The sequence below is a fragment of the Osmia lignaria genome, chromosome 5 (genome assembly GCF_051020975.1).
Source record: "Osmia lignaria lignaria isolate PbOS001 chromosome 5, iyOsmLign1, whole genome shotgun sequence".
NCBI lineage: Eukaryota > Metazoa > Arthropoda > Insecta > Hymenoptera > Megachilidae > Osmia > Osmia lignaria.
This window is the reverse complement of record NC_135036.1, coordinates 5068499-5093844: the sequence shown is the minus strand read 5'-3', so window position 1 is coordinate 5093844 and position 25346 is coordinate 5068499. Positions and strand designations below refer to the sequence as shown.

General features: G+C 33.9%; 1 protein-coding gene across 1 annotated transcript in view; it reads right to left on the bottom strand.

The window, feature by feature from the left end:
- Positions 1-2106: 2106 nt before the first annotated feature.
- stet (stem cell tumor) overlaps positions 2107-25346 on the bottom strand; it is a 502203-nt gene continuing 478963 nt past the window's right edge. The window contains exons 8-10 of the mRNA XM_034332224.2: positions 17982-18094; positions 6580-6735; positions 2107-6005 (exon numbers count right to left, since the gene is read on the bottom strand). Coding sequence (XP_034188115.1) covers positions 5764-6005; positions 6580-6735; positions 17982-18094 — 511 coding nt within the window. The 3' untranslated portion in view covers positions 2107-5763. The remainder of the gene's footprint in view (positions 6006-6579; positions 6736-17981; positions 18095-25346) is intronic.

The following is a 25346-nucleotide window of genomic DNA, read 5'->3' as shown; positions in this document are numbered from 1 at the left end:
ATGGTGGCCGAGGTGATTCTGAACAACATTTTCCTTTGCGAAAATGTTGTCTGAAGCTTTGTTTTCGAATTATTAAGAAAAAACACTGGCCAATCAGAGCGCGTACAGCGCGCGTGCTCGGGGACGGCAGCGTCGGCAACGGAAAATGGGCGTGGCCTAGGTCCCGAACGTACGCTGTACGCGCTCCGATTGGCCAGTGTTTTTCCTTAATAATTCAAAAACGAAGCTTCAAACAACATTTTCGCAAAGGAAAATGTTGTTCAGAATCACCTTAGCTACCATCCCCTTCTTCGGTATGTTATTATTTTCCTTAGGGCCTCTTGCAACGAGGGGCAGGAGTAGGGGGAAGGGGAACCCTACGAACGGAGTCGGAAACCTGGGAACCCAGAGAAGTTTATAAGGAGGGGGGAGCCCGGGACATCGCCGTCTTTCCTAAGGAAGCCATCGTTGATCGCGAGTGTACTCAACGCAGAAACTGCGAGGCATACGATCGAATGGACCAAAGCCATATCGACTAGAAACAAAATTCGAACCGAACAATGCCCACTACGATAATAGGAATTGAACATAAATAAATGATAGTTTCGCTATACGCAGCACCGAAAACAAATTTCGAGCTACGCGATTTCGAAGCCGCTCAAGTGTCGAAAATGAAACGAAATCGAAGGTCTAAAAATTAACTGCTATCGAATGGATCTCCGCAACCGTGTTCCATTGCATCTTTATCGAGCGTTTCACGAGACGAGCGCCGCTAATAAAGGTAAATAATAAATAAATAAATAAAAGACAAAAAAGAATATATATATATATGTATCGAGGGAAGAATTGAATATATTATCGACACTTAAGCTTCTTCGACGTGAACACGATGCTTATGCCGTATCTAATTTACGCAAATAGTTTAACAAATAATACAATCGCAACTTAATAACTCTTTCGCTGGTTCATTTCAGTTACGCTTCTATATTAACTTTGCTACATTCTTTGCACAACTTTTACGTTTCTCTTTAGTAACAATAATTAGGCGCGCCTCCTTGAAATAAATAAAACGTGAAACTCGGCGGTTGAGGACGTCACGATTACACGGCTATTATCTTTCGATTTCTAGTCGAAATCACTTCCCATGCTGAGGTTTTCGATCGTTACTATAACAGCTGATTCGGTCTTATTCGACGATCTTTCGGGCAAGAATTTCGCAAAAAATTGACAGTTTTATTACGATATTCAATTTTACGTATATGTCACATTCGAAACATACTCGGAATATTTTATGTAAAACTTTAATTCATTAATCACAGTGATAATAGTAAGATATTTGTAGCAAGGGATAACTGCTGCTCTTTTTGGACTAGATACTGCAATATAATTAACCAAACAAAAGAATGAGTTAGTGAAAAATGTAACAAGATCATAGGTTTTTTATTATTCAATAATTTATTTTAATTTACTGCAGCAACAAATGTGAAACTGTTTAGGAATTTTGCGAAATTCCATTTGAAGGTACACTTTAACTGAATTCTCATCTAAATAATCGAAACTTAAATATAACGGCAAGGTTAAAACAGTGATGCATTAATTATTAACAAATTAATAAACTAGCCCCGATCGAAGTTCGATAACTTAGCACCTTAACCCGCAGATGGCGGACCATAAAGAGAGCTCCAATTTTAATTTAATTCTGTATTTCACATTATTTGTATTTTTTAAATTTAGAAAATTCGGAAATTTTGATGTTTTAATATTCTGGGAGTCTAGATTCTTAAAATTTTAGAATAGTAGAGTTTCACATTTATGAGGAGGGTTCAATTATAATTTTAGTTACGCCAATGATTTTTTATACTTCAAAACTTAGGATTTTTCGAAGTGAAAATAATTTAGGAATATTTGCCAAAAACTGTAATGAAACAAACACTGACAGTCTTAACAAATCAAGAATACTTGAAAAGAATATGAGTCTATCCACTCACAATTACTATACTGCTGAGGATCTCCATTTTGTCGAGAAAAATATTCGATCGTAAAGCGTAAAAAATCTCGCGACGACAGACCGAATCATCTGACTTTTGGACTTTCTGACTTACTTTTCGCCCCTTGGAACGAAAAAGAAAAAAAAAAAAACAACTATTCTTCGGCAATGTCTTAATGCCTTTGCTGCCTTCTGCCGCTACTAATTGACTAGCATCGTTAATCACTCTCGGTTTGAATTTGCTCGCCTTTCCGCCATTGGCTTTTTTGGTACGAATTTCCTTTCCTTTCTTTCCTTCTTTCCCCCACTTCCTTCCGTTTAACCAATTACGCCGCTCACTCGCGAAACCCGAACGAACGATTATCCGTCATATACCAAGTGTGCCATAAGAAAATATTTCTCGAGTATTCGGCAGGGTTCGCGCCGGAAGCAACGTGGGCGTACAACAAAAAGGAAGGAATAAAAGCGATTCGCTTTGACTCGTAGTTGTCTCATGAATTTATCGTTGATGCGTGAAATCGAAAGGAGGATCATCTGTATCCGTACGGGGGACTGAACGATGAAAATACGACGATAAAGATAAACGATCGTCAATTTTCATTGATCAACTTTGTACGAAGATTATGTATGCTAGCATCAGGAATAGATTGCAAGTAAAGACATTCGATCGAAAACCTTCTCCTGGACACGAGAATAAACGAGTAGAAAAAAGAGAAGACGAAACCAACGAGATAGAAATCACTGGAGAAATATTAATAAATAGTAGTAGTTTTAGATCGTGCCGCTAGGAATACGAACAGGCAACGCGTGTCCCTCTACCGGTCGTTTTACCAAACGCAATGATCTTCCTAACCTAACCATACCAAAACCTGTGCAACAAGACTCAATTGAAAATGAACCCTCAAGATAAAGGTCTGTTCCACGGAGATAGGAAAGAAAATAAATTATTTTGCCCATTCGCTTCCTATTAATAGATTTTTACAAGAAAAAAAGGCTGAACTTTGGTTTGAAGAACATAAAATTATTAACCTTTTTGTTTGCTATTTAATAGTTTTCGATGTGTAGAATCCAAAAATGCAACTCTTAACTCTAGAAATTCGGTGGTTCAAAAGTTATACATACGTAAATTTGAGCATTTTTAACATAATTTGAAGGTTAGTTTGACGCCATATTGGTTTCTCTCCATGATTTGTCCAATGAATGTTGCTATCTGCATACAGAAGCACGTGGCTGGTGCTCCTTTTGGCGGAATAATTCAAATATCTATCTACACGTACTTTGCGCGCTTTGGGTTAGGTTAGGTTTTCGACACCATTCTGATATCTGACTCCGCGGACCAATCACATTACGGATAGAAGCAATATGGCGTCATACTAACCTACAAGATACGCTACAAATGCTCGACTTTAAATACGTACAACTTTTAAACCGCTAGAATCCTGAAGTTAAGAATCACATTTTTGGATTCTGCACATCAAAAACTATCGGATGAAAAATAAAAAGGTTAATAATTTTGTGTTCTTTAAAACAAAGTTTAACCAAAAGAAATGTGCTAGTCCGCAAGACACCGAATTCAAAATATTCCTCTTTGTTTCTTTGTGTATACGAGCAATCATACATCTCACGATTATCGGACTAGATCATGCGACTAACCGATTTCATTCGGTCCCGCACGCTAATTATTTTTCCGCTTAGTATTCGCGCGCACACAGGCATTCTCGCACGTACACGCGACGAAGAACCCACGCGCTTGCGATACAGGTGCGCGCTCTTCGTCTCGACTATGTACAGAATTATTTACAACGGTATACAGGCTTGCGCAGCTCGATCGTTCGCCACGTTAAAGACGAGGCGATCGAACGATTTTGTCCGGACATGCATATCGAGCAACAAGCGTTGCGATTATTATTTAAATGTCCCGGAGATTAACGAAGGCAGCTCGCGTGAGTATCATTAGACTCCGTCTTCCACGTCCTTCCATCTTTTCCATTTCGAATTATCGTCGAAGATCGTCCCTCCTTTTCGTCGATCCCTTATCGCCAGCTTTTTCGAGTACCCTTCGTCAACGGTTTTCGCATACTTCCCTTAGTTGTGACAATACTTTGTTTTTGAGCGATTCGCGATGACCAAGGGAAGAAAATTATTAAAAGGAATTCTCCATTTACATTACTTAGGACGATCATCCTTTTTTCGTTTTCCTTATAGTAAAATATCCGTTGACCAAAAACGATTGATCGTATTCACTCCTTTAGCAGTTTTGCGTTTCCTAGGCATCGCGAAGGATTCCCGAAGCATTTTGCCTACATCGCTCCTCGTCTTTCGTTCTCGGTTGAATTTGGAAAGAAATTCGGTTGAGTTCGGATCCTTTTGGAAAGTTGAATCGAAGAGGACAAAGGTGAAGACGTTCGGTAGGATTCTTTGGTTTCTTCGTGCCCCGGAGCGGCCGATAAACGAGAAAATGCGCCGAAAGAAGGGTCCTGGCCTCTTGCTCTTCCTCTCGTCCAGCTGAGACCAAGTCATCGCTCTCCTCCGCTCCTACTTCCTGCTCGACGGAACGTTTCGCGGATGACTTTTGCTTTGAACGTTAGTGGATTCCGAAAACGGATTCCCTGAGGTATTTTGATTCTTTGGTTTTTTCTTTTCACTGGGAAAGTGGAGAAATGAGCGCTCGAAAAGAAGGGATCGATTTTTCAATTTTTATACACTTTTCTTCACTCGAATGATTCGATTCACTTTTTTAATCGCGATCTTCTTCAATTTTCGATTTTGTTTATTTTTTTTTCTAGGTTTAAATCTGACGCTGAAATTTCCGTTTCTTTCTGCGAATCGATTTTGCGCAGTTATTCCAACGAGGAAAGGCGATACTTCATGAAGTTTCTTTACGAATAAACGATCTAATTTCCTTTCACAGTTCTTTTTCCAGCTTCATTCCTTATCTCGGCTATTCTGTTTCTCTTTGTATTCCCATTTCTGGCGCTTTTCTTTGTCTTCGATCCGAATCAAGGGCTATTACATTTTCTAGTTTATCTTCATGGTCTCTAGGAACATTTTCTGTCTATCATTTCTGTAATCGGATTGTCTTCTTTCATTTTCCATCGCTCACGCTCTTTCACTTTGCTTCAAATATTAATCCTTCCTTATCTTTTAATGCTGATAACATTTCAGAGAATAATATTATCTTTTGTACGGTTAGTCTGTAATCATTTGAAAAATTCTTCTCCTTTTTCCTTTTTCATCGTAACTGATTTAATTTTCATAATTAATTCGCATTCTAAATCATCTTAAGTCCAAGAAAAAGCATTTTAAACCTTCTCGTGCGCCGCTATAGAGCATAGAAAAAAATCTTATCAATTGTCTTTTGCATCCCGTTCGCAATTTTCTTCGCTCGATGAGATACCGTGGCAAAAAGGGTGACCGCACAAATAACATTCACTTGTCAAAAATATTTCACTATTTCTTTCCATTTAGTTCTTTTTCTTTACAGGAAAATCATCAGTTGCCCGTACAACCGATCGTATCGACGATGCGGAGGCTTCCTTTCTTCGCGTTTCTAAATAAAGCTTCTCTTTTCTTCAGGATCCATTCGTAGGCGAATTAAATATATTCGTACCAAACGTTTTCCATTTATTCACCGAATCTTCACCGGGTTTGCGGCCTCGACGATCTTCCTCTATTCATCATCTGACTCGTTCTTCGCTCACTCTTCTTCGCTCATTTACAGTTTTCTCCTTTGTTCGTTGTTATTCAGCTTCGCGTTACGTGTTTCGCGGTTGACCGTACGCGAAGCTGACCTCGCGTCATGGATAATCCGGATGCATGAGATTGTACATAACCGCGAAGATCGTGCAGGCTGCATACACGCCGAGTGCCACCCACCAGAGCAATTGCTCGTGGAGTCGTTGCTCGAAGTTCTTCAACACCAGGAGCCCGATCGTCAAGCCCGCCAACGCACCGGTCAGGTGTGCCACGTACGAAACTGGAGGACCCATTTGTTCGGCAGCGTATCTGTCGTAGATCGCGAACCCTACGTCGGCGCTCGCTGAAAATTAAACAATTTATTCGTTAGATTTTTTAGCGCTTTTTTGGTCATTTTTGGAAGTAAATGAAAGAAAATCTTAGGCATCATCGAGTCTACGATAAGACCGTGCTCAGGCGAACCAATTTTGAAGTAACAGTCGAATAATAAAACGGTGGTCGCAATGAGCGACATGCGGATCTCTCGCGGATCACTCGCGGATGACGCGTGGACCACTCGTGGATCACTCGCGGATCACTGGCGGGCCATTCGCGGATCACTGGCGGACCACGCACGGGTCATTCGGGGATCATTAGCGGACCACTCGTAGATCACTGGCGGACTACTCGTGGACCACTCGCGGATCACTGGCGGATCACTGGCGCGGATCACTCGCGGATCACTGGCGGACCACTCGTGGATCACTGGCGGACTACTCGCGGATCACTGGCGGATCACTTGTGGACCACTTTCCGATGTTATATTATTATTTAAAAAATCCATATCGTAAGTGACTATGGTCCACTCAACTGTGGTTCAAAAGTGGTTCGTTTGAGCAGTGCCTAAGTTAAGAATAAGGATTTGTTTAGAATCTTACCGATGACAAAGATGCCGATTAATCGAACTATGCCGAACTCCATGTTGTTATAGTTGAGGAGGACGTTGGCCAGATGAGCAGCGAGAAGTGCATAAACGCCGCCACTAGCCCCAACGAGATATACATCTGTGTCGAACACCGAAGTACCCAAAGAACCTGCAAATGTAAGAAAAGAACACGTTTTAGAATTTATTATTCTTTAGGCAGCAATGTCATTTTATAGACATATAGAAATTGAAATGCCTTTTAGTTTTATTCTGAGATGTATAATTTTATTCTGATAAGAATAATTTAAATTACATAAAATAAATTTTTAATTTTTTTGAAAACCGAGTTGTATTTAGCTTTCTATTTTTGCCCTGTTCTTTCTATCGTTGTTAATTTAATAACATTTTATACATCTATATGTTTTAAATGGCAGGTGTCATTATTTTTATCTGATAAGAAATAAAAGTTTACAATACTCCGTATAAAATGTTTTCACCCATGTTTCGATGGTATCTTTATTAGAAAACCAGTTTATTCCATCGATGAAAAGAGTAGATATCCATTTTTTGTATTTAAACAATTTTTATGTCGTACAATTTTTACATTTCATTTTTATAATATTACTTTTAATCAAAATTTGTTTCTTTACAATGTTATCTATAATTGTTTTATCCGTTTTTTAAACTTACTTAAACTGTAAAATTTTTCAAGATGAAATCATAATAAACGAAGTAACAAACTGAAATTAAAAACAAAGTTTAAGTAGAAGTATCAAACAGGTGGGGAAAAACTAATTATCGTATCAAAATTCAAATTGTCATTATTATTAATCAGTTCACAGTTAGCGATAATAAGATTAAATAATAAATATTCGAGTAACAATAGCTAATTCTAATTATCAGCACGTTATCATGCTTCATCTGAATTTAAATAATTCCATTACATTAACTTTCTGTAACAGGAACGATAGTCAGTTCTCATGAAATGAGGTAGTTGGAATTTGTCCAGCTATTGTGAAAATAATCACTGGAAAAATCTTGATCTGGTTTACAATAACTACTTGTCTTGTATACATGAAATTTTATATTTTTAAGGGCTAACAAGACTGACACTAGCACAGGGATGCTTCTACTTTTTTTTCTAATAAAAGGATAATATGGTCTGCAGTATACAAATAACAATTTACAAATAACTAATTTTGAATAAAAAGTTATATTAAGTGCACTCTTGATTCGGGAGAAGCAATAATTGCAACGGTATTAACGTTGAAAATTATTAACAATGGAATTTTACTTATCTGCAACTCTTGGTACTTGTTTTATTTTTACATATTCAAAGCATTATTATCCATAAACTTTTATTTCCCGGTGTTCCTTTTTATTCTTCTCGCAATCATAATCCTTGGAACTAGAACATGTGCAACAGGTGCAGCGAATGAAATACGAAGAGCGCAACCAACAGCAAAAAGAGCTAGGAAAAGTGCAGATGCTTGCATCGTCCTAAAAGGACTATCTATGCATGGAAATGCATCGTTAGAAGAGATTTTATTACTGCTATCCCAGCTAATAATAATATTATTAAAAATTATCCTTAATTTTTTTAGAAATCAACTGGTCTAAAATTTTTAATATTTTATAGTGAAATTATTATTATGATTATTAATCAAAATTAACAATGGTAATAAATCGCTATATATTTTAAGGTTTACAAAAGATATTATAAGATTTATGTAGAAAATTATTAGGGTAGGTCAGGTTCCTTAGAAATTTAGAAATTTTAGAAATTTTAGAATTTTGGAAATCTGGAATTTTAGAATTCTGATATTTCGAAAATTTGAAATTTCCATTTTTTTTAGACATCAACTGGCCTAAAATTTTTAATATTTTATAGTGAAATTGTTATTATGATTATTAATCAAAATTAACAATGGTAATAAATCGCTATATATTTTAAGGTTTACAAAAGATATTATAAGATTTATGTAGAAAATTATTAGGGTAGGTCAGGTTCCTTAGAAATTTAGAAATTTTAGAAATTTTAGAATTTTGGAAATCTGGAATTTTAGAATTCTGATATTTCGAAAATTTGAAATTTCCATTTTTTTTAGAAATCAACTGGCCTAAAATTTTTAATATTTTATAGTGAAATTGTTATTATGATTATTAATCAAAATTAACAATGGTAATAAATCCCTATATATTTTAAGGTTTACAAAAGACTATAAGATTTATGTAGAAAATCATTAGAGTAGGACAGGTCCCTTAGAAATTTAGAAATTTTATAATTTTGGAGATCTGGAATTTTAAAATTCTGATATTTCGAAAATTTGAAATTTTACGATCTCCGAATTTTGCAATTTTATAATTTTGAAATTTTAAGATTTTAGAATGATGCACTTGTTTTATTCCCTCCTCAATATGATCAAATAATAATGAAATATCTTTAATGTCACGTAGCAAACTATTTATTACAACAATAGGGTATGTGCAATTGCTAAGAAAGTAGCAATAAATACAACAAGCTTCTGCAATTTAAAAAAAAATAAATAACAATCTTATTGGAGACGTACAGATGTAAGAGAATAACGTTTTAAAATTTTCACAAGTTCCTCCCTAGGTAGATCTGCTTCTATAAGAAAGTGGACACAAAATCGTACCGTCGTCGGGGGTGTAAATACGATAAGGGAACTGGTATTGGGTGGAGTAAGGAGAAAAAGAGGAAGGAATAAAGTGGAAAGGGAGTTGCAAAGACAGGCGATGCGTCTCGTATTGCTTCAAGGAGAAAATAGAGCACGCATTTAGAAGGCGAGTGCAGACACGTCGATGCATTCGTAAAGAGGGACGCGGAAGTAATGGAATGGAAAGCGAAAACCCTGGAACGAGTAGTAGCTCGACGACGATATTTTAAGGTCGAATGAAAATTGCACGAGAATGCATCTAATTAAGCCGGAGAAAAGTTTACCGGCCAACTGATTTTATTGTTCGATAAACCAACGACGAATCGATTTTGACTTCACAATTCCATAAGAAGCTTGTCTGCACGATATTTCTTCCTTTTTATCGTTGTTTCCAATTCCACGACAAATCGAAACGGACAAAGAAGGCATTGGAAACAATGTAACTTTCGAAGTTTCATGTAGAAAAGAAGGATAAACTTGTGACACATAGATTGTATATATTTTTCAGGAACGGATTTAAGATTTTTGGAGCCCGGGATTATTTAACTTTTCAGAGGCTGCTAAGTTGATATACTTGGTTCAAAAATTGAAATTTTTTTATCTAAATAGAATTAAATTATATTTAATAGGACAAACATTGAAAAGATACATAGTTTAATAATTTAGATATTTGAAAAGTTTAAAAGGAATGGGTTTATTTTTCTAATAGCAATTGGGTCCAAAATGTGCAAAATTATAGGGCATTCCTAAGTTTGGAATTTTTTTACATAGTAAATGAAAGGATTAAAACAAGCCCCCACCCTCCGGAAATTTTGACGAAAAGATTTCATATAATACCTAATGATCAATAAAAAAAATTATATTTTTGAAAATTATGTGATATGTACAATAAATTTTAAATTGAACTCTTTGAACTCTTGGACAAGGTCCCTTAGCGTTTTGGATTTCCGGGATTTCTTAAATTTTTTAACTTTTAAATTCTGAGATTTTGGGATTCTGGAATTTTGGAAGTCTGAAATGATGGAATTTGGAATTTCGGGATTCTAAAATATTGGAAATCCTGAATTTTTGATTTTTGGAATTCTAAAATATTGGAAATCCTGAATTTTTGACTTTTGGAATTGTAAAATATTGGAAATCCTGAATTTTGGATTTTTGGAATTGTAAAATATTGGTATTTGGAAATTTTAGCATTTTGGTAATCCAGAATTCTAAAATCGTGAATATCTGTAATTTTGGAATTCTCGAATTCTGGAATTTTAGAATATTAAAGGTTTAGAATAGTGCCCACCTAGGTCCACCCTGGCTCTTATCTAATTACGCCAATGTTCCGTAAACTTTTCCTATAAAAAACGCTCTCAATTATTTCTACTTCCAACCTTTTTCCTTTTTATATGGTACGACTTACCGAATATTATTTATTTCAATATTTGCAACGTCTGAATCATTCTTTATCTCTTACTACCTAATTTCTATTATTCAATTAATTTATTACAATACATACTATTCACAATAGATTTTATTTGTAATTGGTCAATTTTCCAAATAAATATCGTAATTTTTAGAAATTTTTAATTTTATATTCCCCGATATAAGGATATTTATGGTACAAAGAGAACGTAAGATGAAAAAGAAGAATTGACATGGGAATGGGAAACATGAGTAACGATAATTTTCTTTCAATCTTAAACAAATACACAGGATAAAGAAAGGGATGCTGAAATAGAGATGGAAAACAGCGGTTGCAAAGAGAAAGAAAATAGAGTCTATCGGATACGTTGGATTTTCTTCTCCAGTTTCTCGTGTACCGTTACGCTTTTCCTGAAATTTTCAATTTTACGCTTTCTGATGAGAAAATATCTGAAATACGATGGAAAATCGATGATCGCGTTTCCCTGATAGGAAATAGCAGAGATTCGCGAGGTAGTAACAACTGTTATAATATTATGTACGAAACTCGTTTTACGAAATTCTATTATCATATAAGATTTTCAGAATGCAATAAGTTTCTACGACATGGATCGGATCGAAATTTATACATAATATAGTTCTAATAATTTTTCAAATGGGTATCTTCAGTTTTTAGTCAACGAAGATATAAATCAGAGCCTCACACAATAAACGAAATAAAATATGTTTCATTTGTAAATAATGTGTTAAAATGTAGTTAAGTGTTAAAATATAATGTAACTTATATTTTAAAAATTTATTTTTAGTCGAATAATCTTTAATTTTTTGTAATGAACTTTAATATATATATCTTGGAATAATGTTAAAAGAAAAAAGTAGTAGTATAGTGTAAAATGTATTAAAAACATAAAGAAAAGAAAGAGAATTTTATATAATATAGCAAACACGTGGCTACGAACTATAAAAAGAAGAACAGAGAAAGTAGAGCAATAGAGGTTAAACGTATTCTTTAATCAGAAAATTACCAATGATGTACTTACACGACATGAATGATAACAAAATAACAAAACTTATTCGCTAATAAAAAAAAGTATGTACAAACATATGATTACCAAATTTAAAATATTTAAAACTCTCAGCCAGAGCAGTGTAAGATTTGGAAAATAATGTAAAATAAATTAAATTAAAATTGGGGCTCTCTCCATGGTCCGCTATCCCAGAGTTAACTATTTACCAAATATTTTGTATTAAAGAAAAATAAATGCAACTGAATAATCAATATTTAAAATCAGAAATCATGTAAATTTCATCTCAAAAATAAAAAGTAAACCAATAATAAATATTGGATTCATTAAAGAAGAGATAGCTCTATTTTCAAAAAATCATCTTTTATCTCAAGATTATCTTTTTGTAATTAAGATTCTGAGAGTATAAGACTGCAGAAATTTGGTAAAATATTTCTTATCAGAATCATTTTATTACAATAAAATTGTTATAACAAGTTCAAGAGTTCAAGAAAATTGTTATAACTTTCCATTATAAATCAAAACAGCTTTAATGGCTGCTATTCCACAAATAACAAGGAGATAAAATTTCTTCTACCATCTATTAAATACAAGTTCTTAAAACGTACTTTTATCCCTATTAGTCGATACAAAGTTAAGCAACTTTTAATGTTTTAAATGAACACCAATAAGCACCCACTCATGGGCGCGAATTAAAATTTTCCATCGACGATAAAGAGAAAATAAAGCAAACGCAATGGTAGTGTACGATAACGAGAACAAAGGTGAAAACGAAGGAAAACGGAAGCTCGAAGGCAAATAACGGCACTGAAGGGTTTCGAGAAAGGCGAGACAGACGGCGGTCTAGCATCAGGATACCAACCTACCGTCTCCCGTTGCGCATGCAAAATGCATCACGCATACGGGAACGTTACGCGACGACATGCAGATATCGTCGTATAATTGTCTGTGTCACGCAATCGGCACGGCGCCGGTGATTCTGCGACACGAAACCCTATCGACGTACATTAGAAAGCGGGGCCTGTTGATGGAATGAATGAAATTACGTTGAAATTAAACCCGTTTATCTGAAAATTATCCAAAAGCCGCACTATGATTCTTTATTATTTTCCAGGAATTTTATTTCTCCTTTCTCTGATAAGTGTTGACTAAATCATTTTAATCCCTTGCCTAACGATTTCTTTCCTAAGTATACACGTCGCGTCGTAATGCTTGGCAGATAAGAACACCTCGTACATTGCTATTTTTTTTTTTAATAAACCAGTACCTATCAGCACTTTAGTTCATTCACCGACTAATAATTGAAATAGAAAGATTTTATATTTTTGTACAGTAAATTTTGCACTGAACTCTTTTTAAGCCTTCATTTGTTTTTCTGTATTATTGGTATAACTGGAACCTTTTTTGGGGGTGGTGCATTACGACTGGGGTTACTTAAATAAAGTAAACATTGCAGACTAAGAAAAGAAGGGAAAATTTTCGAAAATCTTGTACAAATGAGGTGCTATGACTGTGGTCGATAGAAAAAAAGAAAAGAGAAAGAAAATTGCAGAAAATGCAAAAATGAATGAATGAACTGTTTAAAGAAACTTCAGGTATGAAGCTAACCCATCAATCTTGAAGTTGGACTTCAACCCTTTAACGGCGGACCATGAAGAGGGCCTCGATTTTAATTTAATTCTGTACTTCATATTATTTTAAATTGTTATTTTAAAAATTATTCTTTCAATATATGAAACCCTATCAATATTTAAGAAACTATACATTTAATTTTAGGTCAATATCCTTGTATACGTTTTGTAAGTTTGGATCATAATTAAGTTACTTCCACGAGTGTAATTTATACAGCAAAATGCGTAAAAATAAAGTAATTACATCATAATTAACAAAGTACTTATTTCGAAAAGTTTCAAGTACAGTAGACTCGCGATAATTACTTGCTAGATAATTAGTCGTTGGAAACGTTTTGTGCTCACACGCATTACTTACACACGCGCACGCACCTTACTCCCTGTCGCCTTCCGTAGCCAATAAGGCTGGGCCACATGGAGCGTTCAGACTAAGCAAGTGCATAATAACTGGCAAAGAAGAATAGGGTTGTACGCAGGAATGAGGAAGATAGTCTGGCAGCGACTTCCTATTTAGAACTTTGAACGTTTCTTAAAAGATCTTATTAAAGATATTATTGGCTCATGATAATTACACCTTAGACCAATGATTCTCGAACTGGGTGCCGTAGCACCCTAGGGTGCTAAGTACAACACAAGGGTGCCATGAAATTTTTTATTGTTTATATGTAAAAAGCCAAATGTTAATAAAAGCCTCCATATTTTTACTAACTGTAAAACACAAATAATAATAATAATAATAATAATAATAGGGAATTTTATTTAATGATTCCAATGTGTCGCCAGAGAAAAAAGTTTGAGAACCACTGCCTTAAATAGTTCACCTCTAGAGTCCTAAATGCGGGTAATTATCGAGAGTCTACAGTAAGCTCTCGCTATATTGCCATTCTTTATACTGTGGATTGTGCGAGCTCTCCTTCACACAGATTTTCACATACAGGCAGTGACATTTTCCTATTATCGTAGTCTATGGAAATCCAAGAAGGCCGCAATATCAAAGGCTGATGCCGTTTTTCTCTGATCGACAAACGTAATCGAGGATTTTTCATTGAACGCTGGGATAAGGTGTGTGTATGTGTGTACGCGTGTTATGACTTCGATAGTCAAGCGTCGTATGAAAGAAGCTCTTTCTATATTGCCAATTTCAAGAATTTTCCGCCCCTAACAGGCAATATAGCGAGAGTTTAGCGCAGATTTCTTCAATATTATATAGAATGAGAAATAATAGCTAAAATTATTTTTGATTGCAGTATTACATTTTTACAGCTGATTACATTTGAATGTTCAGTAATAATGGATGCAAAATATAAAAAGGTATGTCTTTTAAAAAATCATTTACTTTTATAAGTTAATTCCAAGACAAAGATATTTTCACTAATAGATTATATTTTCTATAAATGAAAAAATTCATAATAAAAATTTTGCAAGAAATTAATAAATTTGAAAAATCGTAAGGAAGAAATATGTATTTTTACAGTTTCATAACTGCTGCATTTTTATTATTTTCACAATGAAATCAACAGGGTGCTAGTCAAAAGAAAAAAAATATGCGAAACAAAAGACTGAAAAATGCGATAAGAACGAAGAAAAGATCCAAAGTGGACGATTAGGTGAGAAAAATAGTAAAATGAACAGAGGGAAAAAGGTGACAGAAGATAGGTGCATTGCACTTTTGTAGTTACAATCGCATTACATCGTCGCAACCGCGACCGCATACGAAGTAATCTAGTCGCGGTGGCCCCAGACAAGCTGTCGCCATCTTCAGTTCTCACGGAATGGAATGAGGCTCAACAGGGAGCCAATAGAAAAAAGGAGAGAAAATAGTAGGGTAAGAGATAAGGGAGATACAATTTACTTTCATTGGACGGTTCAATATTTCAAAGCTGCATTTGAAAATTTAATAATACTACAGTTGATCAATAGATGATTACCATTTGATTAAATAACAATTATGAGACTCAAAGTACATGTACCACGAAAATACAGAAAAGGTATAGAAATTCAAAAATATTTTAAAAAACATTAACAGGGATATTGGATGTTGTCATGTCACCTGAAGCATTTATCTCCCCATTTTGCATTGGTGCAACTAGGATTTTATTTTAGGATGATTTAGGTTTCTTAGAAATTTAGGAACTTAAAAATTTTAGAATTTTGAAACTGGAATTTTTGAATCTCTAAATTATAAAATTTTTGAATTTTTAAATTGTAGGATTTTTGAGTTCTGGAATTCAAGAATTTTTAAAAATTCTGGAGTTTTGATAATTTAGAATTATGGATTTCTGAGGGATTGAAAATCTGGAATGTTTGATGTATGAACTTCTAAAATTTCAAAATTCTAGTTATGGTAATTTTGAATTTCTGTAATTTGTGAAGTATAAAGTCCTAAAATCTTAGAATTTTTAAATTGTAAAATTTTCGAATTCTAGAATTTAAAAATTCTGGAGCTTTGGTAATTTAGAATTATGGATTTCTGAGGGATTGAAAATCTGGAATGTTTGATGTATGAAATTCTAAAATTTCAAAATTCTAGTTATGGTAATTTTGAATTTCTGTAATTTGTGAAGTATAAAATCCTAAAATCTTAGAATTTTTAAATTGTAAAATTTTCGAATTCTAGAATTGAAAAATTCTGGAGCTTTGGTAATTTGAAATCTTGGATTTCTGAAACTTTGAAAATTTAGAATTTTTAAAGTATAAAATCTTGAAATTTTTGATTTCTTTAATTGCAGAATTTTAAAGTTCTAAAGTTCTATAGTATTGGTAATTAAAAATTTTGAGTTTCTGAAATTTATGAAGCTTAAACTTTATGAGCCTCACATTTTGGAATGTGAAATTTCAGAATGGTTAGAAATTAAAAAAATTTTCCAATAAGTATCATTGCAGCGACCTGCTATACAACCTTAATACGAGACATGAAATATACTGCACTGACATTTCTACGTGAAAACGGAAGGATTATTCCCATTTCAGTATCCCACCCCGTTCTCTTAATCTTTCACCTTTTTGTTACAATTTTCAACGGTTTTGAATTATGTTCTTCCACTGTAACATTACGTATCCCGAATCTTCCCTGGAAGTTTATTATTCATGCGTTCCTGTTTTACAACGGTTTACTTTCATGACTGCTAATAACCCGGGATCTGAGTCTAATCGAATTTATGCAAATGACAATTAGGTTTATACGAATGTGCGCCCGACATTGGGCGCCTCGTCGGTTCGGCCCAACGTAATACGTGTATCAGGAGTAACACGCGTTTGTACCGGGTATACATAGAAGAAAACCCACGCGTTTCTCTCTTCTTTCTCGGTTTACACGAACGGGGATGCAAATGAAAATAATGGAAAGCGAGCAACCGAAGGTGAACTCGTAGAACGAGCAGGACAGTAGTGTAAGGGAGGCGAAAGGGTCGATCGGAGGGTGAAAAGGGGAGGAGGGAGCAAAAACACGTTCCATGTTGGAAAATCCCGAAACACGGTAAATGGAAAGAGGGACAAATTGTGTTACAGAGAAGAAATAGAGTCGTGCCCTGGCAGGTGCAGCTGCGCTGCCGAGCATTTATGCGGGTGAGAATCACCGAGTGATTTAAATTCACGAATATTGTTGCGAGCATTCGTGCATTATTGCATTACATGCCGGTGCATAATCACGCATGCAAGTATCGACGAGCGTGCCTGCAAACGTTCGCGTTAAATGTACTTTGGACTGAGCTTTTGCTTAATCGCATTTTGTTGACAACAATGATACTCGTTGTTTTCTTTTATCTGCTTCGATATCTTCTTGCAGTTTATTTAATTATTTATTGACCTAGTTTTTTTTTTTCAAATTACTATGTAGAAGCTTTAATGTCACATAGGTGATTACTAGTGATACTATGGGAGAAATATACTGTGGGGAATCAGATTTTCTTTCCTACAGGATAATACAAAAGTAGGGTCTGAAATTTATAGGACTTATGGTATTCATTGACAATAAGTGGAGTAAAAAATATCTAATCAACAAAAACCCAAAAATGAACCCTTTCTCTGTAAAATCAACTGTCAGTTCTTTTACTTTTTTTATTTCAAAGTGTTATTAAAAAACAGTAAGACCAACATATGGCACAGTAATAGTAAATAATTTTTATTGATATTGGTTCATTACAAACTTACCTAAATGTATAATTTTGAACTAAATCTTATTAAATTTTACAGAGAAAGAGCTAGTTTTAGAACTTATGTTGGTTTGACAATTCTTACCCCACGTGGGTGCTGTAAGTCCTATAAGTATTGGACCATATTTTTTCATCACCCTGTATAGTATTCAATACCTATATTAATTGATTTTCAAGTGTAAAAATAATTTAGCCATAATAAAAATTTTATAATAAATATCCACGTATATACACACATATATTAGATGCAAAAATTAATTACTTGCTATTAGTAGCCTACGCCTTCTTAATTATAATACTATTTTAGATTTGAATATTTTCTTGCGTTTCTAAAATATTTCAACAAGATGACAGTACAAATGATAAATAAGAATCTGCGACAAGTTCTGTAGAATGCAAAATAAATTATTTTAATTAAGTTAATTTCTGATAACGATATTGCGACTAAATTGAAACGAAAAATTCTATAAATTTATGTAAATAAGTGTTAAAAAATGTCTAACGCATAGCGATTACTCACCGGCAAGAACTCCAGCCATATAAACCGCTGCAATCCTCAGACTTCCATGAACCATTTCCAGGGGAAGTCCCACGACCACCTGTACTCCTAGGTTAAATAGCAGGTGAAGCCACCTGAAATGCAAGTACATGCATTCCTAAGACAGAATTTACGTTGATTCAAATGTACGAACAGTATTAAGTATCAAAGTTGTCTTAACACACAGAATACAGGAGATTTAATCATGTAATTCCTTACAAGATTTTATTTCGTTGTTAGTTGTAATACAATAGGGCATAATATATATATTTACACTTTAGTAAAGTGTAGTTATTAAAGAAGTAATAAATTTTTTATTTATTTATTTAGTAATAAGTTTTATTAAAGAAAAGTTTCCATTTTTGTATATTATGACTTTTTGAAAATAATGATACAATGTGTAATATCATCAAATTCACCATGTATTATTAACACACTTTTAGTGTTGGAATGAATTCTGTGTTTGCTTTTTAATGTGTGTACATTACTGGGCAAATTTTTAACCCTTGCAATCAAGAGCCAAACTTACAAGGATACCAACCTAAAGTTAAGTGTATAATTCTTAAACGAAAGATTTTCATATATTCGAAGAATAATTTTTAAAGAAATAGTGCAAAATTTAGAAAATGAAAATAATGTAAAATATAAAATCAAATTAACATTGGAGCTCCCTCCATGGTCCGCCATCCGAAGGTTAATAGTCACGTTAATTAATGTGCTGCTTTCCCTCGCGTGTGTAACGTTGAACATAATGTTAAATATAATAATACGCTGAAATATTTAAAGCACAAAATTTAGTATGACCCATCAGGAACGAATTAAGATTTCTGAGGCCCTGGTGCCATCTAACTTTCGAGGATCTCCTTAGTTGATAAACTTGGTTCAAAAATTAAAATTTAATAAGATTCAATTGTAAAGAAAAAGAGCAACAGTAAAAAAAACTTCGTTCAATATCTTGAAGGGTATAACCTCCCCTAATTACTCTTAGACACCGAATAATTGACATATCCGAATAGAACCACAGTAACTAATTTTTGCACGTTTAAATTATACAGTAAATAGTCATAAATATTAAAAATATTTTAGTTGTAAAAAACCCTATTCATAAAAAGAAACATTGAACCATAAATGATATGCTCTTGAAAGGAGAACAAACAAAATAACATTATTTAAACTAATGAAAAAGTTGAAAATCGTCTTAGAGGATACAGTGGCTGCATTACTTTATTTCAAATCTTATCTTCAATTACTACGTATGTGAAGTAGACAGTAATACCGATCACTAATTCTACCTGGATATGTGGAATGAAATATAACCTTGATTGCTCTCGCACCAACTAACTAACAACTGACTGAAATATGGAAGTGAGTAGAAGCTTGATTGCTTCTGTGACTGATTAACTGTTTCTGAACCGGCTAATACTGAAAGTGGGATTGCTTTTGAACTGCACCGTGCTTTGTTGATGATTCAGTACCGACAACTCGCTGAATAGTATACTCAAAGTATTTGCAGGAATCACTATTGCTTTTTCATTAAGATTTTTTTTTTTTTTTTTCATAATAGTTACAATAGTATTTGTCCCATACTCGATAATTAATGATACAAATTTTTCAACTTGATAAATTAAACGCAAATTTACCTATTCCTTTAAAAATTTATTTTATTAAAAATAAAATAATTAAACGCTATTTTATAAATTCGCATAGATTAAATATTAATAATTCATTCTTTTTTATAATTTTTGCGCGAAATGAAAATTAAAAAATTTATGATAATTTTAGGGAACGATTTTACCATTTGTAAATTCTAACAGACAGTATCAGAATAGCGTTAATTTACGATCCCTGAAAAAACGGATCGGTATCGCGACGTATAAATTCATGCGAAAAAAAAACGGTATCTGAAGTCGCGAGACGTGATTTACAATTAGCTTAGAATGGCAGGTAAGAGGGTAAGACAAAAGATAAATAAAAGGAATGATATGATCAACGAAAAATTGTTGAAAAATTTGGTTCGTCGAGCTGCGATTATCGCGACGGCGACGATAAATGAAATTAAAGCAATTATGAATTTTATCTTTCCAGCGTCGGTGAAACTTTCTCGCGAAGAGGAAGATGATCGAGCTTATCTGCTTCGCTCGACGGCGTGGAAAAGACTTTTCAAGATAAGATTCGTTTGACGCATTTCGCCAACTTTTTCTTCATTTCTCTTATTCAATATTAGCGAAAACTCTTTTGTACCGTTTCAAATTCTATATTTCCTTAAAAAATTAAATTCATCTCTTTATATGAATCAATGATGCAATCATAATTGTCCCATAGAAGGGTCAAACGAGGGGTCAACTCTCCTACATATACGAATCTATTGTTTCCAGTTTTCTTTATTTCCAACGACGTTTTATGAAATTTTCAAAAATATTTCGGCATTTATTTAAAAAAAGGGAAGAGGGGTCAGTTAATCTTTTCGAACTCCCATGGTTGCACTATTGCTTGGAACAGACTTTTAACCCTTGAAATAGAAAATTAGATTAAAACTGGGGCTCTCTCCATGGTCCGCCATTTGAGGATCAAACAATATCGAAAGAAAAACAGTTGCAATTTGCCGTTGGATTATGTAACATGCAAATCAAGTTCAAGTGAAACATACAATTTGCATCCTGTACGAGTTTAAAAATAGTTGTGCCAGATGCAAAGCGGTCGGCATACAGAAGAATGCGATCGCTGAAGAAGCCATTGGGGCAGTTGAAGAAGTTCACGGTCATCAGCGCAGTTCTGCTTTCTTCCTCCGTCCGTATTCATGACGGGTAAACCGAGAAACTTTTCGTTGCCAATTATTGCTAAACACAATTAACTTATAGTAATTAGCAGAAACTATGCGTCTCCGTAAAAAGCATTAATTTTAATTCTATTTCAATTAAAAATATTGTTAAGAAAAAATATCAAATGGATATCATAAAAATTGTATAACAGTACAAAAGACCTAAAATTCAATTTCTTGACATCTGGGAGGAAAAGCGCTGACTAACGTGTATTTTAAAATAATGAACGATGCCAGGAAAGATACTCCACGACGCGAGACATCTAACACCCCGAAGGTAGAGCAATTTTGCAAATGCAGAAGCAGAAGGATACGTATGCATCAATTTGTCGAAAGTACGCAATCCACGAAATGGAGCATACAAAAAGGAACTCCGAAGGCTCTTCCCTGTCGAGGACAGCCGGAAGCCAGGAAGAACGACAGAACGATAAGACAAGAGGGAATAGATATCCGCTTTGTGAGGGCAAGGAAAGACCGCCATTCGTCATTCGAATTCGTGAGATAGAAACTTCGATTTAGCAGGATCATCCTTCAGAAAGACTAGAGCTGACAAACTGCTGTAATTCGTCCGCGAAGCAATGTCGGACGATTCGTTTAATTACTATCCAATTTACTGAAACTATTACTCCCTATTTTTATTCTTTCTTTAAGGGTTTCTCTGTCTTCCCTGCTGGATTGTAATAAATTAGTAGATAAATTATTTTTTAAAACTGTTTTGTGTGATTGAAAACAAAATCGATAATTTTTTCTAAATCACAGGGGTGTGGGAGTAACTGACAATTCGGGCACCCAAGCCTCGGGTCGGGCTAGAGTGCTGGAATGTTGGAATTCTGAAATTTTTAAGATTTGCAATCTTGGAATTTTGAGGTTTCGAAATTCTAGAATTCTGGAATGTTCATAATTTTTAAATTCTGGGACTCTGATATTTGCAGATTTTTTAATTTTATAATGGTGGAATTCTGAAACTTTTAAGATTTGTAATCTTGGAATTTTGAGGTTTTGAAATTCTAGAATTCTGGAACTCTGGAATGTTAATAATTTTTAAATTCTAGGACTCTGATATTTGCAGATTTTTAAATTTTATAATGGTGGAATTCTGAAACTTTTATGATTTGTAATCTTGGAATTTTGAGGTTTTGAAATTCTAGAATTCTGGAACTCTGGAATGTTAATCATTTTTAAGATTTACAATCTTGGAATTTTCAGGTTTTGAAATTCTAGAATTCTGGAATTTTGGAACTCTGGAATGTTCATAATTTTTCAATTCTGGGATTCTGATATTTGCAGATTTAAAAATTGTAGAACCTCAGAATTCTGAAATTTGTAAGACTTGCAATCTTGGAATGTTGAGGTTTTGAAATTCTAGAATTCTGGAATGTTTATTATTTTTAAATTCTGGGACTTTAATATTTGCAGATTTTAAAATTATAGAATCTCAGAATTTTGTAATGGTGGAATTCTGAAATTTTTGAATTTTGAAGTTTTGAAATTCTATAATTCTGGAATTTTAGAATCACAGAGTTCGAAGACGAAGAAGGTGCCAATATTTGGGAGGACCAGGCCGATCCTGGCTCCTACCTAGCAACACTACTTAAAGATCCCAAACACGATGGAACTATTCCCAATTACTTCTAAAATTTCCAGAATTCGTCTACAAATCTTCCGGATCAAAGATCGCGAATAACTGGTAACCGCGAACGTGACGCGGGAATATCTTTTCGAGAATACTTATTCTCCTATTTTCGCGAACTCCGCGATACCATTGTCTGATCCAACCGGCGTGCCACGTTCACTTCCTGTAATTACCGCGATTGTCTCGATTTTTCTCCGCTTCAACGTTTCTCACAGTGCCTAACCCCCTTCCTCGCCGTGAACCTTTTCATGTCGTGGAAGACCGACGCCAAGCGTCAAGATACGGCTCTGAAAGGTAGAAGACACTTTTCACATTAATAACAAGCACGATAAGCTTCGCTTCTCCAACCAAGACACAAGCTGCGAAAAGAAGAGGGATTTTCAATAGCGAATCCCCGGCTATCCCGCTTCGTTCCCGTGGAATGCTCATCGAAATGTTCAAAGTGTTTAAGGAATATTTCGAGAAGCATTGTTCGAATTGCAGATCTCAAAAGTTTCAAGGTTTTATTGCCTTCGAAGAAGTTGGTTTTATCTCAAAACTTTCTGACCGGTTGAAATTACTTCCGGCTTTGTTTTGGCGAAAGGAACCGTTGAGCGTTTCACTCGCCAAAATTGCTCAAAGTTTATTCAATACGTAAAGTAAAAATGATTATTTTTATTTTAATATGTATATTTTCATCATTATAGAAAGTTCAAGTAACATTTTTCAAATGAAAATTTCAGACGAGCAGTGAACACAGCAAATTAGAGAATGAAATCTCATTAATTAACCCTCACTCTATGGAAACTAGGTCATTTTTTATTTGTGGCTTTAGCAACTTTCAGAGTAGAATGCATACGTAACGAGTTAGGTTCTTTGGTCAGTATTAAATGTAACGTAAGTGGATTATTTAATTAGAAGAGGAGAATGAACGGAATGCTGGTGTAAAACTTATTTTGAAAAATCCTAGATGTAGGTGTAGGCAAAAAATCCATTAACACGTTGAATGCCATGGGGGTCACCGGTGATCGGCACCGCAAATTACACATGCCTGAATAATTAAAAGAAAACAATAGAAAGACATTATTTTAAATAATATATATTTTTTTTAATTAACAGTTTGGAGTCGCATTAGCAGAGGTTATTAGTGACTGTATTAACAACTACAGGTGTGTTAGGGATAGATTGTTGGTTAAATAATATTGCTATTGTACAAATAATGTAGAATATCAAATAGAAGGTATGAAATTTGAAAATATATTATTCCTATTCTTAATAATTAGAAAAATGAACAATCTTTCACTGTGGTAGTCAACGTGTTAACTTAGAATTTGCACACCAAAAACCTTTTTGTTTTATAATAATTAAATAATATTATAACGAGAAATACTCTTTTCAAGGTTTCAGAGAGACCTTGCAAAAGAGAGATTATTCTTTTGGACCGATTATTATTTAAAATTTCACTACATATGTGTATATTACATAAAACAGGTACTACGCACAAATATTCTTCAACGGCATGTAAATTATATATTCCAAAGGCATACTCTAACGTAAAATCGTGCAGAGTAATAATAAAAGAGCCCTGAAAATTATGAGACACTTTTCGCATTAATAACGAGAAACGTTTGATAACATTTCGCAAAGACGAGCAGAATCGACAAGGGAACAGCGATAGGGGATGTTCGATAACTCAGTATAAAGAAGTTCCATCTTTCCTCGTTATTTTATACTTACGTAATAAATAGCCACTTATAACATCTTTTAACAAGTTATGTCCGTACCATTGGTTTTCGTATTTACATTTCCAGTATCAGAATAAAAGTTAATTAGTACATGCTGATTTTTATGCAATTCTGATATTATGTAAAACTCGAATTACATGTAACAAATATTTTTTTTTTAAGATGTAAGATATTTGCAGGCAAAAAATTCAAAATATGTTCTTTCAATTAATCCTTGAACAATGAAGCCTGAGTTAATTGTCATCCAAATTTACAAAACATATACAGGGATATTAAAGTTAAATGAATAATTTTCAAATTGAATATACGAAGTAAGAAAATAATATGAATACAAAATTAAATTAAAAAAGGTGGCTCTCTAGATGGTCCGTCGTCCGAGAATTAATAGATTTCATTGTATCAGCAGATTTTTGAAAAATATATTTATTTAAAAATGCAAGTTATCTTACTTTTGAAAATTTTTCAGTAAAATTTTTATGAAATTCTACATATTGTAATTTTAGTTTCATTTTCATAATAAACATATACTGATAACTATCAGTGAGTCTATATGATTGCACATTTAATTATGTTATCATATAGAATAATAAAATTTTTTTATAATTCACCATGAAAATTGTAATATAGTAGACTCTCGTTATATTACCGCCGACGGGACTGTAGTCTATTTCCATAGACTATGATGGTGGAAAGGTGGCACTAGTATGGTTTAAAATCCACGTGACAATATATCGAGAGTCTACTGTATTCCAGTATTACAGTCTGTCCACGAAATAATTTAAATGAAATTATTACAAAATAGGATTTTAACCGTGGAAAATCAAAAATAAATAATGCACATTTTCTCATTGAAGAAAATAAACATACACCCTGCCGCAAAAGTATTCGCCCACCGTATAAAACAGAATACCTCGTTTAAAATTGGACCAAATGACTTCAGGTTTCTCGAGAAGCTATACAAATTAATTTACTAAGATTCGTGCCTTTGTCATTAAAAAAAATTAAAATTTGCCGAATTTGGGAAAGAAATAGCAAAAGGCAATTTTTTAACTTTTTTATCTACTTTTGCTTAAATATTATTTATAACTATTACAGTATAGCCCCCTCAGACTTTCTATCTGAATCAGAAAGGTGCTATCCGAGAAGACTGATGGTACGTTGAACGAACTGAA